Genomic DNA, 15,996 nt, shown 5'->3' with positions numbered 1-15,996 from the left:
TGCAATGGTCACACAGAACTCACAGACCATACTTACAGTTAACGGGCTTATTAAGGAATTAACAGGGTTACTGTGAGTTAGAATCAACTCAAAGGCAGTGGTTTTTTGTTGTTGTTTTTTCACACCTTAACAAATTTATTCTTTCACAGTCTAGTAGGCTAAAAGTCTAAATTTGGGGTGTCAGCTTCAGGGGAAGACTTTCTCCATCAGCTCTGGAGGACCTCAATCTTCCTTTGGTCTTCTCCGTGCAGGAACCCAGGGTCCAAAGGACTCATTAGTCTCCTGGCTCTTGTTTCTTGGTGGTTTGAGGTCCCCATGTCTCTCTGCTCCATTCTCTCTTTTATATCTCAGAAGAGATTGGCACAAGATACAATGTAATCTTGTAGATTGAGTATAGCCTCATTAGCATAACTGCCACTAATCCCAGTTTATCAACGTCAGAGATAGGATTTACAATATGTAGGAAAATCACATCAGATGACAAAATGGTGGACCATCACACAATACTGGGAATCATGGCCTAGCCAAATTGATACACATATTTTTGGGGGACATAATTCAATCCATGACAGATGTATTATCCTTTTTTTTAATTTCTGGATTCATTTTGTTAATGATTTTTGTATCTGTGTATAGACCTGGGTCTGGGAGGCAGTCTCTAAGCCCTTGGAATGTCATGCCTCATAAGTGTGTTTTTGTTTGCCTGGAGCCTTGGGTAATCTAACACTTGAATAGTCTAACAGTGTGATTTAGGGCTGGGCCTGGCCACATCAAATAGTCTTAGGATGGGGGCTGGCCAGGCCAGGAAGTCTAAAAATGTGATTTAGGGTTTGGGTTACATAGTATCAACTTGACCTCTTGAGGGCTAGAAATAGATCAGACATGTGGTTAGTCAAAGGTGCCTGCCTACTTGATGGAGCTCCAATAAAGATTATGAACACCAAAGTTCAGATGAGCTTCCTTGGTTGGTAATACTCCAACTTATTGACACATATCATTACCAGGAGGAGCTAATGCTATCCGTAACTCCACAGGGAGAAGAAAACTGAAAGCTCTGCATTTAGAACCTTCCTGGATACTCCCCTATGAATCTCTCCCTTTGGATGATTTCAATCTGTATCTTTTCCCTGTAATAAACCATAGCTGTGAGTATAGCTGCTTTAAGGGGCTCTGTGAGTCCTTTCAGGGAGTTCTGTGAGTCCTTCAAACAAATTATAGAAACTGAGAGTGTTCTTAGAGATCCCGGAGCTTGTAACTTGTGTCAGAAGTAAAGGTGGGTCTTGGGGATCTCCTAATTCTGCAGTTGGGTGTCAGAAGTGAGGAGACTGTGAGAAAAAATGAAAAAAAAAAATGTCATAATGGACTTGACGGCAGTGGGTTTGGTTTTTTGGTTTTAAGCCTTGAGCAGCAGAATCACCAGTAGCAACTCATGTTCAGAGGCAGGAAATCCAGAAAAACTATCAGCCACAGGTGAAAATTTTAACATTCCCCAGATCCTTCTCCTCACTTCAAAATAAACCAAGGCATGTCTTTTCTTACTTTGAATGTGGACACAGACAGTGAATGACCATGACTCCTGCATTACTACATACGGGGGCAGGGGATGGGGTGGGAGCTAATATGTACCTCTTTTGGCCTCTATGGTCACTCAGGTTAGATCAGTACCTCCATTTCACAGCTGAGGAGACTTCTAGCTCTCTGACCTGTACAGATTTTTTTTTAACAGCAAACTATTGCACATAATTTATTTTGCTTTTTTATATTTGTTATTGTTGTTGAAAGTGTATGCAAAAAATGGCATGGTGGGGGTGTCTGACTTTGTCTAACTTCAGGAGGCACAAAGAATCATTAGTATCAGCCCCCAATTATGCGGTTTATTAGGGAAGTAACAGGTTACAATTCAGGATCAGGAAAAACTTAGGATACAGTTTTTTGGCCCGGGCAGCTTCTCCGCTATGCCCACAGGGAGGCCTCTCTCTCTGCCTCATCCCCTCGTCCCCTCAGCTGGGCCTCTGCCCTGCTCAGGCAAGTGTAACAAAGCTTCTTAGCACTGCTAACAAGTAACCAGAGGTACCCCACTTTGCCAGCAAGTCTTCGGCCAGAAAGCATTCAGCTCTCTCCCTCCATGTGTGGCCTCGCCCACTGTAGCCACCTCATGCTACAGGCTGGGAAGCTCACCATGATGTCTCAGGCTGGTCTCCTGGTACTGCTGCAACCATTTCTCTGCTGCTGCATCTTGTGATCTTGTACTATCTCCAGTGTTACAGATCCCATTGTCTCCTGGGTCTAGGAGGTTCTCAGTGCAGGGACCTAGTGTTCAAAGCATGTGTTCCACTCTGGGCTCTTCATTCTTGATGGTAGTAAGGTCCCCCCTCTGCTCTGAGATTGGCTCTCTTTTAAGCCTAGCAGGATGGCAAAACTGACCAATCCCTTCATTAGGGTTCCATACACCTTATTTGCGTGGTCCCACCTCCACAAGGGTGCCATGCACCATATTTGCATTAACAATTCTGTCCAGTTCCCTTGGTAGGCCACAAGCACCTTATTTGCATAGTCCCACCCAATCTTTTTGCAGGAATCACAAGACCATGCATGGATAGAAGGGCCATATTAAGTAATTCACTGCACTGCAGTATACAAAGCAAAATATACACTAATTCAATAATTTCCACATGTACAATGCAGTGATATTGATTACATTTTTCAAGTTGTGCAACCATTTTCACCCTCTATCTTAGGCTGGGTTCTCCAGAGAAGCAAAGTCAGTGGAGAGAAAGAGAGATTCCTCTCAAAGAAATGGCTCACACAGTTGTAAAGGCTGGCAGGTCCCAAGTTCATGGGTCAGGCCTCAGGCTGGAGGCTTCTCCTGACTCGTATAGCTTCAGGGGCTGATGAATTCAAAGGAATAGTACCATATCGAGTGCTCAGTGTTGGTCTCTGCTGCTGGCGGATTGGGTACTTAGCAGTGGCTGTAGCAAAGTTGGTTTGTGTGAGTGGAAGTCCATGTTACTGAGCCCATGCATAATCTCCATCCCTGCCACCATGGCCACTTTTTTCATGAGTGTATTGTGCAATGATTGGAGTGCCTGGTAAAGAGGATGACTGGTTTCCACAGAACGCATCATCCTATCCACTTGATTGTTAAAATTCTCCTCTGCCAAGATCACCCTTTGGTGGCCCATTCAGAGCTGTCTATCCATATACTCTTCCCCATACCTCCAATGGACTGGAAGAGATCCATATTTGTACCCATTCCAAAGAAAGGTGATCCAACAGAACGCAGAAGTTATTGAACAATACCACTAATATCATACACAAGTCAAATTTTAGTGAAGATCATTCAAAAGCAGTTGTAACTGTACATCAACAGGGAGTTGCCAGAAATTTAAGCTGAATTCAGAAGAGGACATGAAACAAGGGATATCATTGCTGCTGTCAGATGGATCATGGCAGAAAGCAGAAAATACCAGAAAGATGTTCATCTGTGTTTTATTGACTATGCTAAGGCATTCAGCTGTGAATCATAACAAATTATGGATAACGTTGAGAAGAATGGGAATTCCAGAACACTTAATTGTGCTCTTGAGGAACCTGTACGTCAACCAAGAGGCAGTCATTCAAACAGAGCAAGGGGATACTGCGTGGTTTAAAGTCAGGAAAGGTGTGCATCAGGATTGTATCCTTTCACCATACCTGTTCAGTCTGTATGCTGAGCAAATAATCCAAGAAACTGGACTGTATGAAGAACAGGGCATCAGGATTGGAGGAAGACACATTAACAACCTGAAATATGCAGATGACACAACCCTGCTTGCTGAAAGTGAAGAGGACTTGAAGCATTTACTGATGAAGATCCAAGACCACAGCCTTCAGTGTGGATTACAACTCAACATAAAGAAAACAAAAGTCCTCACAACTGGACCAATAAGCAACATCATGATAAGCAGAGAAAATATTGAAGTTGTCCAAGGATTTCATTTTACTTAGATCCACAATCAACTCTCATGGAAGCAGCAGTCAAAAAAATCAAACAATGCGTTGCATTGGGCAAATCTGTTGGAAAAGACCTTTTTAAAGTGTTACAGAGCAAAGATGTCACTTTAAGGACTAACGGGTGCCTGATCCAAGCCATGGTGTTTTCAGCTGGACAATGAATAAGGAAGACCGAAGAACTGATGCATTTGAATTATGGTATTGGAGAAGAATATTGAATATACTATGAACTGCCAGAAATATGAACAAATCAGCCAGAATGCTCCTTGGAAGGGAGGATGGCAAGACTTCATCTGACATGCTTTGGACAAGTTATCAGGAGGGTCCAGTCCCTGAAGAAGGACATCATGCTGGGTAAAGTAAAGGGTGAGTGAAAGAGAGGAAGGCTGTGCAACCAATACTCTTAATCAATGGTGAATTTTCCGTAAGCAAAAACTTCGCCTTTCTCCTTCCCTCCTGCTCCTGGTAACCACTAATAAACTGTAGTCTCTATACATTTGTCTTTTTATATAAATGAGTTCATACAGTATTTGTTCTTTTGTGACTGACTTATTTCACTCCACATAATGGCCTGAAGCTCCACCTATGTTGTAGCATTGTCAGAATGGGGTGGTGGGGGCATCTGACCTCCTCTAACCTCACGAGGGGAAGGAGACTCATTATCAGCATCAGCAGTCCAAGGCTAATTCCCATGAGACGCAGGTCAGACAAACCTCTGTTTCCAATCGTTTTACCAATTCTGACACCAGCCTTCCTTCCCACAGCACTCTCTACCTCTCTGCTGGGTTTGATAATTCATTGTAAAGGCCACACAGAACTCACAGACAATACTTACAATTATGGGATTTATTAGGGGGGTAACAGGTTACAGTTCAGGATCAGGAATGACTCAGGATACAGTTCTTCCATCAGGACAGCTTCTTCCCAACTGTGCCCACAGACAGGCCACTCTCTGGCCCTCAGCCCCTCAGACTCTCAACCTCACCTCTACCCTGCTCAGGCAAGTGTTACAAAGCTTTTTAGTTCTACCAGTAAGTGCCCAGAGGCACCCCACCCTGCCAGTAAATCTCAGCCCAAAGGTACTCAGCTCTCTAGCTCTGTGGGTCAGTAAGCCTAGCTCCGACGACAAGTACCCAGAGGAACCCTACTTTGCCAGTAAGCCTCCTGGCTGAAGACACTTATCTCTCTCACTGTGTAGGTTGGCGCACTGACTGTAACTGCCTTGCTCCCTGGGCCAAGAAGCCCATTGTGCCATCTCACGCAGGTCTCCTGGTTCTGCTGCTGCCGTTTTTCTGCTGCTGCTTCTCACAGCCTTGAGCCATCTTCAGTGTTATAGCTCTCTCTTTCTGTCTCCTGGGTCTAGGAGGCTGTAAGTGTGGGGAACCTGGGTTCAAAAGGACGTGCTCTGCTTCCATCTCTTCTTGGTGGTAGTGAGGTGCCCTTTTCTGCCTCTGAGATGGCTCATTTTAAGCCCAGTGGGATGGCAAAATCAACCAATCCTCTTGTTAGTGTTCCATACACCTTATTTGCATGTTCCCACCCCAACAAGGTTGCCATTCATCTTATTTGCATTATTAGCAAGTTGTCCAATCCCCTTGGTGAATCACAAGCACCTTATTTTAATAGTCCAACCCAATCGTTTTGTAGGAGTTACAAGACCATGGCGGGAAAGGCTACAAAAAAGAGATCCATCATACCACAAGCATATATCAGGACATCCTTTTTCTTTCTGGTTGAGTAGTGTTATGAATTGAATTGTGTCCCCCTCAAAATGTGTGTCAACTTGGTTAGGTCATAATTTTCAGTATTGTGTGATTGTCTACGATTTTGTCATTGATGATTTTCCTATGTGTTGTAAGTCCTACCTCTATGATGTTAATGTGTCAGGTTTAGAGGCAGTTATATTAGCGAGGCAGAACTCAAGCTACTAGATTAGCTTGTGTTTTGAGTCAATCTCCTTTGAGATATAGAAGAGAGAAGGAAGCAGAGACGTAGGGGGATCTCATACCACCAAGAAAGTAGTGCCAGAAGCAGAGTGTGTCCTTTGGACCCAGGACCAGTCCACTGAGAAGCTCCTAGACCAGGGGAAGATTGATGACCAGGACCTTCCCCAGAACCAACAGAGAGAGCCTTCCCCTAGTGCTGAAACTGAATTTCTAGCCTCCTAAACTGTGGTTAAGAGCTCAGGTTGCTAACCAAAAGGTTGGGAGTTTGGATTCACCAGCCACTCCTTGGAAACTCTATTGGGCAGTTCTACTCTGTCCTACAGGTTTTCTATGAGTCAGTATCAATTTGATGGCAATGGGTAAACTGTGAGAGAATGAATTTCTCTTTGTTAAAGCCATCCACTTGTGGTCTTTCTGTTACAGCAGCACTAGATGACAAAGACAAGTAATAACCCATAGTATGCATGTATTACATTTTGTTTATCCATTCATTCATTGATGGACATTTAGGTTGTCTCCACCTTTTGGCTATTGTGAATAGTGCTGCAGTGAACACTGGTTTACATCTCTTCCAGTGGCTGCTTTCAAGTCCCTTGTGTATATTCTCAGCAGTTGGATTGCTGAGTCATATGGTAGCTCTATTTCTTTTTTTTAATGAATATTGTACCCAATTTAAGTAAAAAAAAAAAAAAACCTTTACAGGAGAGAATATTAAAAACCTGTAGACATCGAGTCAATTTCAACTCATAGGATAGAGTAGAACTACCCCATAGGGTTTCCGAGGAGTGGCTGATGAATTCAAACTGCTAACCTTTTGGTTAGCAGTCACGCTCTTAACCACTGTGCCCCCAAGGCTCCAAGAGAATATTGGGAGACCCCAACTAAACTAGAAAATCAAAGTGGACATCTGCAGCCTATGGCAGTAGGGGTGGAGGGGAGGACTTGGTGACATTGGCTGACTGTGACTTCAAAATCTACTTCTGATCTGGCCACTTCTCACTAGGACCCACACTCATCATCATTTAAGGTCTTCCATCATTGCTCATGAATGATTCTGAGGGTAAGAACAACCAAAACCTAGCCTGTTGTCATTGAGTAAATTCTAACTGGTAGTGACCCTCTAGGACAGAGTAGAATTGCCCCATGGGGTTTCCAAGGCTGTAAATCTTTTATTTATTTATGATTTTTATTGTGCTTTAAGGTAAGTTTACAAATCAAGTCAGTCTCTCATACAAAAATTTATATACACCTTGCTATGTATTCCTAGTTGCTCTCCCCCTAATGAGTCAGCACACGCCTTCTCTCCACCCTGTATTCCCTGTGTCCATTCAGCCAGCTTTTGTCCCCCTCTGCCTTCCCATCTCCCCTCCAGACAGGAGCTGCCCACATAGTCTCATGTGTCTACTTGAGCCAAGAAGCTCACTCCTCACTAGTATCATTTTCTATCTTATAGTCCAGTCCAATTCCTGTCTGAAGAGTTGGCTTTGGGAATGGTTCCAGTCTTGGGCTAACAGAAGGTCTGGGGACCATGGCCTCTGGGGTCCTTCCAGTCTCAGTCAGACCATTAAGTCTGGTCTTTTTACGAGAATTTGAGGTCTGCATCCCACAGTTCTCCTGCTCCATCAGGGATTCTCTGTTGTGCTCCCTATCAGGGCAGTCATCAGTTATAGCTGGGCACCATCTAGTTCTTCTGGTCTCAGGCTGATGTAGTCTCTGATTTATGTGGCCTTTTCTTTTTTTCTCCAAGGCTGTAAATCGTTATGGAAGCAGACTGCCATATCTTTCTCCTGTGGAGCACCTGGTGAGCTCTGTGTGAGTGCACCCTAAAAATCTAAGGTGCTTGGCATAACTAAGGTGGCTGACACAGGTTTGAATCAGACTCTATTTTGCTTCTAACCTTCACTTCTGCTTTTAGATTGTGGATGGAATTTTCCACTTTTGTAAAGTTTTAACTACCCTACTTGAGCAGTCAAGGAGGGAGCAAGAATGTGGTTAAACATATGGCAAAATGTTACCTAAAGAGGGGGTCTTGTGACTGTACTTTGAAAGATTGCTTGTGCAGATCTTTCTCAGAAAGAATGTTAAAATAGATAAGCTGATGTCAAGATTTGTTCATTGCTCTAAACTGTATGTAAAAATCCCTCTCTACATAACCCCTCTGCAGCACTTTGCACTTGCTTTGTGCTGCCTGTTTTGAACCGTTCTAGTCCTCAATAAAACTATTGTTCTCTTGTGGCACAGTGAATTATTTAGTATGGCCCTTCTAGCCGTAGTTTTTGGAGCTCTCACCAAATGACAGGGTGGGACTATGTAAATGAGGTGCTTGTGTCCCACCAAAGGAATTGGATAGCTTGCTAATAATGTAAATAATGTGCATGGCACCCTTGTGTAGGTGGGATCATGCAAATAAGGTATATGGCACCCTAATGAGAGAATTGGTCAATTTTGCCATCCCTCTAGGCTTAAAATGAGCCATCCCAGAGGCAAGAAGAGAAGATCTCAACACCACCAAGAAAGAAGAGCCAGGAGCAGAGGCTATTTTTTGGATCCAGGATCCCTGAGCTGAGAACTTCCTACATCCAGGAGACAGAAAGGAGCTGTAACATGGAAGACAGTGAGAGACTTGCAAGATGGCAGAAATTAGGAGACCAGCGCAAGAAGGCTGCAGTGGGGCTTCCCAGCCAAAGGAGCTAGAGCTGAACACGGTGAGGCACAAGGCTTATTGGCAGAGTGGGGTGCCCCCCGGGCATTTATCAACAGAGCTAAAAGAGTTTGTAACACTCGCCTGAGCAGAGCAAAAGCCAAAGGACCAGCAAGAGGCCAAGAGGTTGGAGAGGCCAAGAGTCTGAGGGGCCAGAGAGTCTGAAATGAGGCTGTCCTTATGGAAGAACTGTGTCCTGAGCATTCAAGAGCCTGAATTGTAATCGGTTACTTCCCTAATAAACACCATAAGCGTGAGTATTGTCTGCGAGTTCTGTGTGGTCATTGCAACAAGTTATCAAACCCAAAGAGAAGTAAAGAGTGTCCTGGGAGGGGACAGTTGGTGTCAGAATTGGTAAAAAGGTTGGAGGGTGGAGGCATGTCAGACTTCCACCTCGTAGGAATCAGTCTTAGCTTGTTCCTATTGGTTCTCCTCCCTTGTGAATGTAGAGGTCAGACACCTCCCCCGCCCCGCCCACAAGGGGGTTACGTCTCTATTTACAGATCATGCTCAATTTTAAGCTTTGACAGCCGAACTGCTGACATTTAGGTTAGCAGTCGAGCGCTTTAACCACTGCGCCACCAGGGCGAGGCTGTTCCTGTAAAAACAGCAAAGGCCCAGAGGCTGACCCGCGCCTGGCTAATTTGAGGAATAGTGAGGAAGCGTGAAGAAGAAAATTTCTGTGAGGTGAAGTCAGAGATGTAACGGGGAGGACTGACTGCCTTCCTAACGCGATCCATATAACCTGTTGGCTCCCCATTAACGCATGTGGAAAGGAAAAGTGATTGAGTGGAGGAATGAATGAAAGGTTTCATCTGATCCGTTTCCTCAGAGGCCGCTTGGCCACTGCACTACAAACAGTCGTTGTACGGAGTCAACTGTCAACATGGCGGCGCCTTTGCGGTAGCCACAACTAGGGCGCTGCCATGGTGCCTGTGACTTTATGAACTCGGCCAGGTTACGGAATCAGACTCCAAGATGACAGCGGCTTCATGGAATTCGCGCAGTAGGTGAGGCCATATTGCTTGTTAACGTCGATACAGTACAGGCGGTCAGCGTACGGATTCGACCGACAAGGTGGCAGCCCCCAGAGGAAAGCTGCCATACAGGCGCTGCCATGTTTCACGGGAACTTACGGACTCGGTCGCCTTACGGACTCGATAGTCAAGATGGCGGCTCCTAAGAGCCATTCAGGGCTCTAGGCGGGCGTATAGCTTGTTTGCCGCGGAGCCGCCGTACGGAGCCTGCGCAATAGGGTACGGTGCCCGGTTGGCGCGACCAGAAGCGGAAGTGGTTCTAGTCGCCTTTGCAACGGCCGCGGACGCCGCGGAGTGGTCTGTGCAGGTTACCTTGTCGCTGGCCGAGGTTGCGAGCGGGTGCTTGGGAATTGGAGATATGGTGAGTACCAGTCCAGGGAGTTCTGCGGTAGAGGTCGGTGAGGTTCGTAATGGTGAAGTCCGACGACAGACGCATGGGAGTTTGTGGTGAGCTATAACAGGAGCCTGTGGGCGGAATGATGGGGGGGTCTGTGGTGAGCCTCAGAGGGTCCTTTGGGAAGAACGACGGAGGTCTGTGGTGAGCCATGATGAAAGTACTGTGAGGGGCCAGAAGGGGGTCCATAATGGGAGGTTAGTGGGGATCACTGATGGCGGTTCTGTGGAGAACCGTGATGAGGGGTTCTTTGGACAGAGTGATAAAGAGTTTGTGATGAGCCGTGTCGGACGGTCTGTAGTGCGGCGTGAGGAGGGTGTGTGGAGTAAATAGTGGGAAATCTGTGGAGAACAATGATGAGGAGTTTGTGTGGTAAATCACGGGGTGTCTGTGAGAACCCGTGGTGGAAGTCTGTGGGGAGCCACGGAGGAGGCAGTATATGGCGAGTACTAGGATGTTTGTGATGAGCCTTTATGAGGGTTTGTGTTTAAAGTCATGGGGTGTCAGTGGCATGAGTGATGGGAGGTCTGGGGTAGAATAAAAAGGGTCTATAGGCAGTAATGAGGTGTTACGGGGGGGTCTGTAAGGACCATGCTGCTGTTGTCAGGTGCTGTCAAGTCGGTTCTAATAGTGACCTTATGTACAACAGAACAAAATCCTGCCTGGTCTATAAGGACCATAGTGGAGAAACTTATGGGGAGGCATGATGGTAGTTCTCAGCAAAGCCATGGGTATCTGTGGCGAGGCATGATAAGAGTTGTAATGAGGGGGAGTGGTGCCATTTTGGGGGTTCTCTGAGGAGTCATAATGGGGGATCCCACAGGAGGGGGACGGTTCAGACCCAGAGCCACCAGATGCTGGGGAGGATAGCAAGTCGGAGAATGGGGAGAATGCGCCCATCTACTGCATCTGCCGCAAGCCAGACATCAACTGCTTCATGATGTGAGCCGGGGAGACGCGGGTGGGGTTGATACCTGGCAGGGTTGGGTGATGCTGATGGGGCCTGGGCCCTCACTTCTCCACCACCCGCCCCATCCTCTGCAGCGGGTGTGACAACTGCAATGAGTGGTTTCATGGGGACTGCATCCGGATCACTGAGAAGATGGCCAAAGCCATCCGGGAGTGGTACTGTCGGGAGTGCCGAGGTGAGGGGGAGGTGGGATAGACAGGGCAGGCAGGTGGAGCTTCAAAGGGCGAGGAAGAGGAGGAGGGAACCACAATGGGAGGGGGGTGTGGGAAATAATGATGATGTGTCTGGGGGCAGAGCAATTGTTGGTCCGTGGTGAGCTGGAACTGGGGCTCCATCGTGAGCCACAATAGAGGGTCCTGCAAGAGGGAGCAGCTTTGCCCTGGAGCAGGGGGATGGAGCGGGTGGGTGGTATGGGAAGGAAAGGAAAATAAAGAGTTCCGGGACCATCCAAACCACCCCCAATACTGAACTGCCAGTGGCCCCATCCTCCCCCCGACAGAGAAGGACCCCAAACTGGAGATCCGCTACCGGCACAAGAAGTCACGGGAGCGGGACGGCAGTGAGCGGGACAGCAGTGAGCCCCGGGATGAGGGTGGAGGGCGCAAGAGGCCTGCCCCGGATCCAGACCTGCAGCGCCGGGTGGGGTCTGGGACAGGGGTCGGGGCCATTCTTGCTCGGGGCTCTGCTTCACCCCACAAAGCCTCTCCACAGCCCTTGGTGCCCACACCCAGCCAGGTGAGTGACTTTGGTGGTTGGGATGGATAGGATGGTTCCATCCTGCACCCTGTATGGGTTCCTGATTCATTCCTGTCATCTTCCCCAGCATCACCAGCAGCAGCAACAGATCAAACGGTCAGCCCGCATGTGCGGTGAGTGTGAGGCGTGCCGGCGTACTGAAGACTGTGGCCACTGTGACTTCTGCCGGGACATGAAGAAGTTTGGAGGCCCCAACAAGATCCGGCAGAAGTGCCGGCTACGCCAGTGCCAGCTTCGGGCCCGGGTGAGCATGGGTGGAGTTGGGCAGGGTCAGGTGGGGTGGGGACATTGTGTCCAGGAGCGGCTGGTTCAGTTTATGCATGGGTGGATTGGGTTGTATCCAGGCAGGTGGGAAGGGGCCTGACACGTCCAGATAGATGGGGCATAACCAGATGTATTGGACTGGCAGGAGATCCCATAGCCCTGTATGTATTTGAGTGGGCAGGGTGAGGCCAGGTGTTTCCAGGTGGTCAGGCAGGTGGGGCAGGGCTGAGCAGGTTCTGGTGGGTGGGATTGGGCCAGGTGTGTCTAGGGAAGCAAGGCAGGGCTAGGTGGGTGGGGCCAACCTCCATCCACCTGGGGCTGACCTGGGCCTTCCTCCTGCCGGCACAGGAATCGTACAAGTACTTCCCTTCCTCGGTGAGTCCAGCCCCCCAGGGTGGGGTGGGGGGCATGCGGGCAGGGCGGTCAGGGCCAGTCCTGAGGTTCTGCCCTGCAGCTCTCGCCGGTGACGCCCTCAGAGTCCCTGCCAAGGCCCCGCCGGCCATTGCCCACCCAGCAGCAGCCACAGCCATCACAGAAGCTGGGGCGCATCCGTGAGGACGAGGGAGCTGTGGTGTCATCAGCGGTCAAGGAGCCACCTGAGGCTACAGCCACTCCTGAGCCACTCTCAGACGAGGACCTACCACTGGACCCTGACCTGTACCAGGACTTCTGTGCTGGGGCCTTTGATGACCACGGCCTGGTGAGCAGGCAGGAGTGTCCGATGGTGGAAGGGTGGAGGTTACAGAGCAGAGAAGAAGGAGGCAGAGGGTATGGAAGACTGATTTGGGAAATTATGTGGCAGGGTTGTCATGAGTAGGGTGGAGGGATCAATGCATGCCCTGCTTGCAGCCCTGGATGAGTGACACAGAGGAGTCTCCATTCCTGGATCCCGCACTGCGGAAGAGAGCAGTGAAAGTGAAGCATGTAAAGCGCCGGGAGAAGAAGTCTGAGAAGAAGGTGACGGAAGGGGTGAACTAAAACATGGGAGGCAGTGGCCAGGGCAGGGGTGTGGGGAGGCAAGGATCAGGGGCTATAGGAGGCAAGAGCCAGAAGGGGTGGAATGGTAGGGTCTGGGGCTAACTTCACCTGCCCTCTGACTTTCCCTGCCCTGGCCCATAGAAGGAGGAGAGATATAAGCGGCATCGACAAAAACAGAAGCACAAAGACAAATGGAAACACCCAGAGCGGACTGATGCCAAGGACCCTGCATCGCTACCGCAGTGCCTGGGGCCTGGCTGTGTGCGTCCCGCACAGCCCGGCTCCAAGTATTGCTCAGATGACTGTGGCATGAAGCTGGCAGCCAAGTGAGTCATTTCAGGGGTTCAGGGAGTACAGACTAGGGCATGACCAGCACATCTGTATGTCCACCAATCAATAATCTATCCACCATTCATACAACCAAACACCTGCCTACCTGTCTACTCACTCACCCATCCATTAGTCCACCTACTCATTCATCTACCATTTTATCATTCAGATATCCGTCCATTCTGCCACCTTTAATCACCCCACTTCCTTGTCTTGTTACTTGGTTACTTGCCACCTTCCCGGCCTACACCGCACCCACTGTCCCTGCAGCCGCATCTATGAGATCCTCCCCCAGCGCATCCAGCAGTGGCAGCAGAGCCCCTGCATTGCTGAGGAACACGGCAAGAAGCTGCTTGAACGCATTCGCCGTGAGCAGCAGAGTGCCCGCACTCGCCTTCAGGAAATGGAACGCCGATTCCACGAGCTCGAGGCCATCATTCTGCGTGCCAAGCAGCAGGCTGTGCGCGAGGATGAGGAGGTGAGCAAGTGTGGGCGTGGCATGGCAGGGCCCAGCACCTGGTCCTACCTGTCCTCATTGTTTTTCCACCCCATACAGAGCAACGAGGGCGACAGTGACGACACAGACCTGCAGATCTTCTGCGTCTCCTGTGGGCACCCCATCAACCCACGTGTTGCCTTGCGCCACATGGAACGCTGCTACGCCAAGGTTAGGGTGTCATTCTGAGGGGGCGGATGGTGTGGGAACATCAGTGGGCCTCAAGGGGACAGATTTGTTGTCTGGGAGGGCATCCAGCCACATCCATTTCCTTCCTTTTGTGTTCATCTCTCCAGTATGAGAGCCAGACGTCCTTTGGGTCCATGTACCCCACACGCATTGAGGGGTGAGTGTGGGCGCCACGTGGAGTTAGAGGAGGGGAGTAATGGTTGGGGCAGGATGTGGTCTGGGTAACATTAGGTGGAACCACCCTCCTTCACCACTCTCCCTCTGCTCCAAATCTCCAGGGCCACTCGGCTCTTTTGTGATGTCTACAATCCTCAGAGCAAGACATACTGTAAACGGCTCCAGGTGCTATGTCCAGAGCACTCACGGGACCCCAAAGTAAGGTTCCCTCTCAACTTCCTGCTTCTTCTGCCCCTCCTTCCTGCCTTACTTCTTCACATTTGTCCCTTTCTTCCTGACCTCCCCCCTTCCTTTCCTTTTCCTACCTGACCACTTTCTACTCCTTCTACTCTATCATGACCCTTCATTCCTTTTCCCTGTCTCAGTACTTCCTATTCCTAACCTTTTCCCTGCATTGTCTTCCATTTTTCCTCTTCTTCCCAGACCATCTCCCATTCCTCCTGTCCTCCCACTCATCTTCTCCTTGCTTGACGTCTCAGTCCCTAGTGCCTCCCTGCCTGAGCACTTTCTACTCTTCCACTCTAGTGACTGTCTTCTATTTTCCTTTTCTCTGCCCTTCATCCTCCATTTCTCTGTTTTCCTCTGCCTCTTCACTGTCCCCTACTTCTTGCCTGAGCTCTCTTCGTTCTTTCCTTCTTCTCTCTCTGACCATACCCCATTCCTGCCCCCCTCCCTGCCTCACCACCCTCTATGCATCTTCACCCCCACCCCCGTCTCCCTGCAGGTGCCAGCCGATGAAGTATGCGGGTGCCCCCTTGTGCGCGATGTATTTGAGCTCACAGGTGACTTCTGCCGTCTGCCTAAGCGCCAATGCAACCGCCATTACTGCTGGGAGAAGTTGCGGCGTGCTGAAGTGGACCTGGAGCGTGTGCGTGTGGTAGGTTTTGATGCTGGATGTGGCTAGGGGCAGGCTGGGCTTCAGGAGCCCCTTCTCACGGCTCCATCTATTCCCTTGGCAGTGGTACAAACTAGATGAGCTATTTGAGCAGGAGCGCAATGTACGCACAGCCATGACAAACCGGGCAGGGTTACTGGCCCTGATGCTGCACCAAACCATCCAGCATGACCCGCTCACGACCGACCTCCGATCCAGTGCTGACCGCTGAGCCTCACCTGCCCAGGCCCCCTCACACCCTGCATTCCAGGCGGGGGAACTGCCTGAATCACCCATGTGTCTGTTCCTCCATTCGGTTGTTTCTGTTAGGGCCCGGAGTTTCTCTCTGTGCCCATCCACCATTTGACTACCCACTGGAGAGTCTCAGAATTTCTTCGGCCCTGTCTATCCCTCTGTCTCTTCATGCTCTGTGCCTGGGTGGACTGTAAAGCATTGCCTCCCCATCCCTGACTTTTGTTAATAAAATTTGGAAAAACCAAGGAAGACAATTCCTGATGGCCTCCAAACTTGTCTCTCTGGCAGCACCAGTGACCCCTAGCCCCTGGGGAAGATGGGCAGTGGCACACCTGTATTTAAGAGGGGCCGTAGTACATGGGGAAACCCTGGTGGCCTAGTGGTTAAGAGCTATGGCTGCTAACCGAAAGGGCGGCAGTTTGAATCCACCAGGCGCTCCTTGGAAACCCTAAGGGGAAGTTCTACTCTGTCCTATAAGGTCGCTGAATGGGAATGGACTCCACAGCCCCGGGTTTGGTTTGGTGGTTTTGGGTAGTACATGGGGAGGGAGCAAGTACACAGTTGGCACCTATTCTGTACTCTGCAGGACCCCCTTGGGCTGTGGGGATGTGACCTGACAAGGGAGAGACCAAGGTT

General features: G+C 49.3%; 1 protein-coding gene across 2 annotated transcripts; it reads left to right on the top strand.

Moving 5' to 3' along the window:
* The first annotated feature begins 9,162 nt into the window (after window positions 1–9,162).
* Window positions 9,163–15,616, top strand: CXXC1 (CXXC finger protein 1). 2 transcript variants are annotated; one of them, XM_049901195.1, is made up of 15 exons: window positions 9,163–10,038; window positions 10,895–11,013; window positions 11,116–11,216; window positions 11,541–11,776; window positions 11,865–12,041; window positions 12,410–12,436; window positions 12,516–12,761; window positions 12,911–13,018; window positions 13,181–13,365; window positions 13,640–13,847; window positions 13,926–14,036; window positions 14,162–14,211; window positions 14,333–14,429; window positions 14,956–15,108; window positions 15,191–15,616. In XM_049901195.1, the coding sequence occupies exons 1-15, from the start codon at window positions 10,036–10,038 to the stop codon at window positions 15,335–15,337; spliced, it is 1,968 nt and encodes a 655-aa protein (XP_049757152.1). In that variant the 5' UTR covers window positions 9,163–10,035; the 3' UTR covers window positions 15,338–15,616. The 2 variants fall into 2 exon arrangements, with proteins under 2 accessions (XP_049757152.1, XP_049757153.1); XM_049901196.1 differs by having other exon boundaries at window positions 9,163–10,124.
* Window positions 15,617–15,996: the final 380 nt, after the last annotated feature.

The sequence above is a fragment of the Elephas maximus genome, chromosome 11 (assembly GCF_024166365.1).
Source record: "Elephas maximus indicus isolate mEleMax1 chromosome 11, mEleMax1 primary haplotype, whole genome shotgun sequence".
In the NCBI taxonomy this organism is placed as follows: Eukaryota; Metazoa; Chordata; class Mammalia; order Proboscidea; family Elephantidae; genus Elephas; species Elephas maximus.
Note: the sequence above shows the minus strand (reverse complement) of the source record. Positions and strands in the feature narration are given on the sequence as shown.

Coding starts and splice junctions, on each gene's coding strand:
- CXXC1 (XM_049901195.1), top strand. Junction 12,762..12,910: donor CCTTTGATGACCACGGCCTG/GTGAGCAGGCAG, acceptor CCCTGCTTGCAG/CCCTGGATGAGTGACACAGA. Junction 14,037..14,161: donor TGGAACGCTGCTACGCCAAG/GTTAGGGTGTCA, acceptor TCATCTCTCCAG/TATGAGAGCCAGACGTCCTT.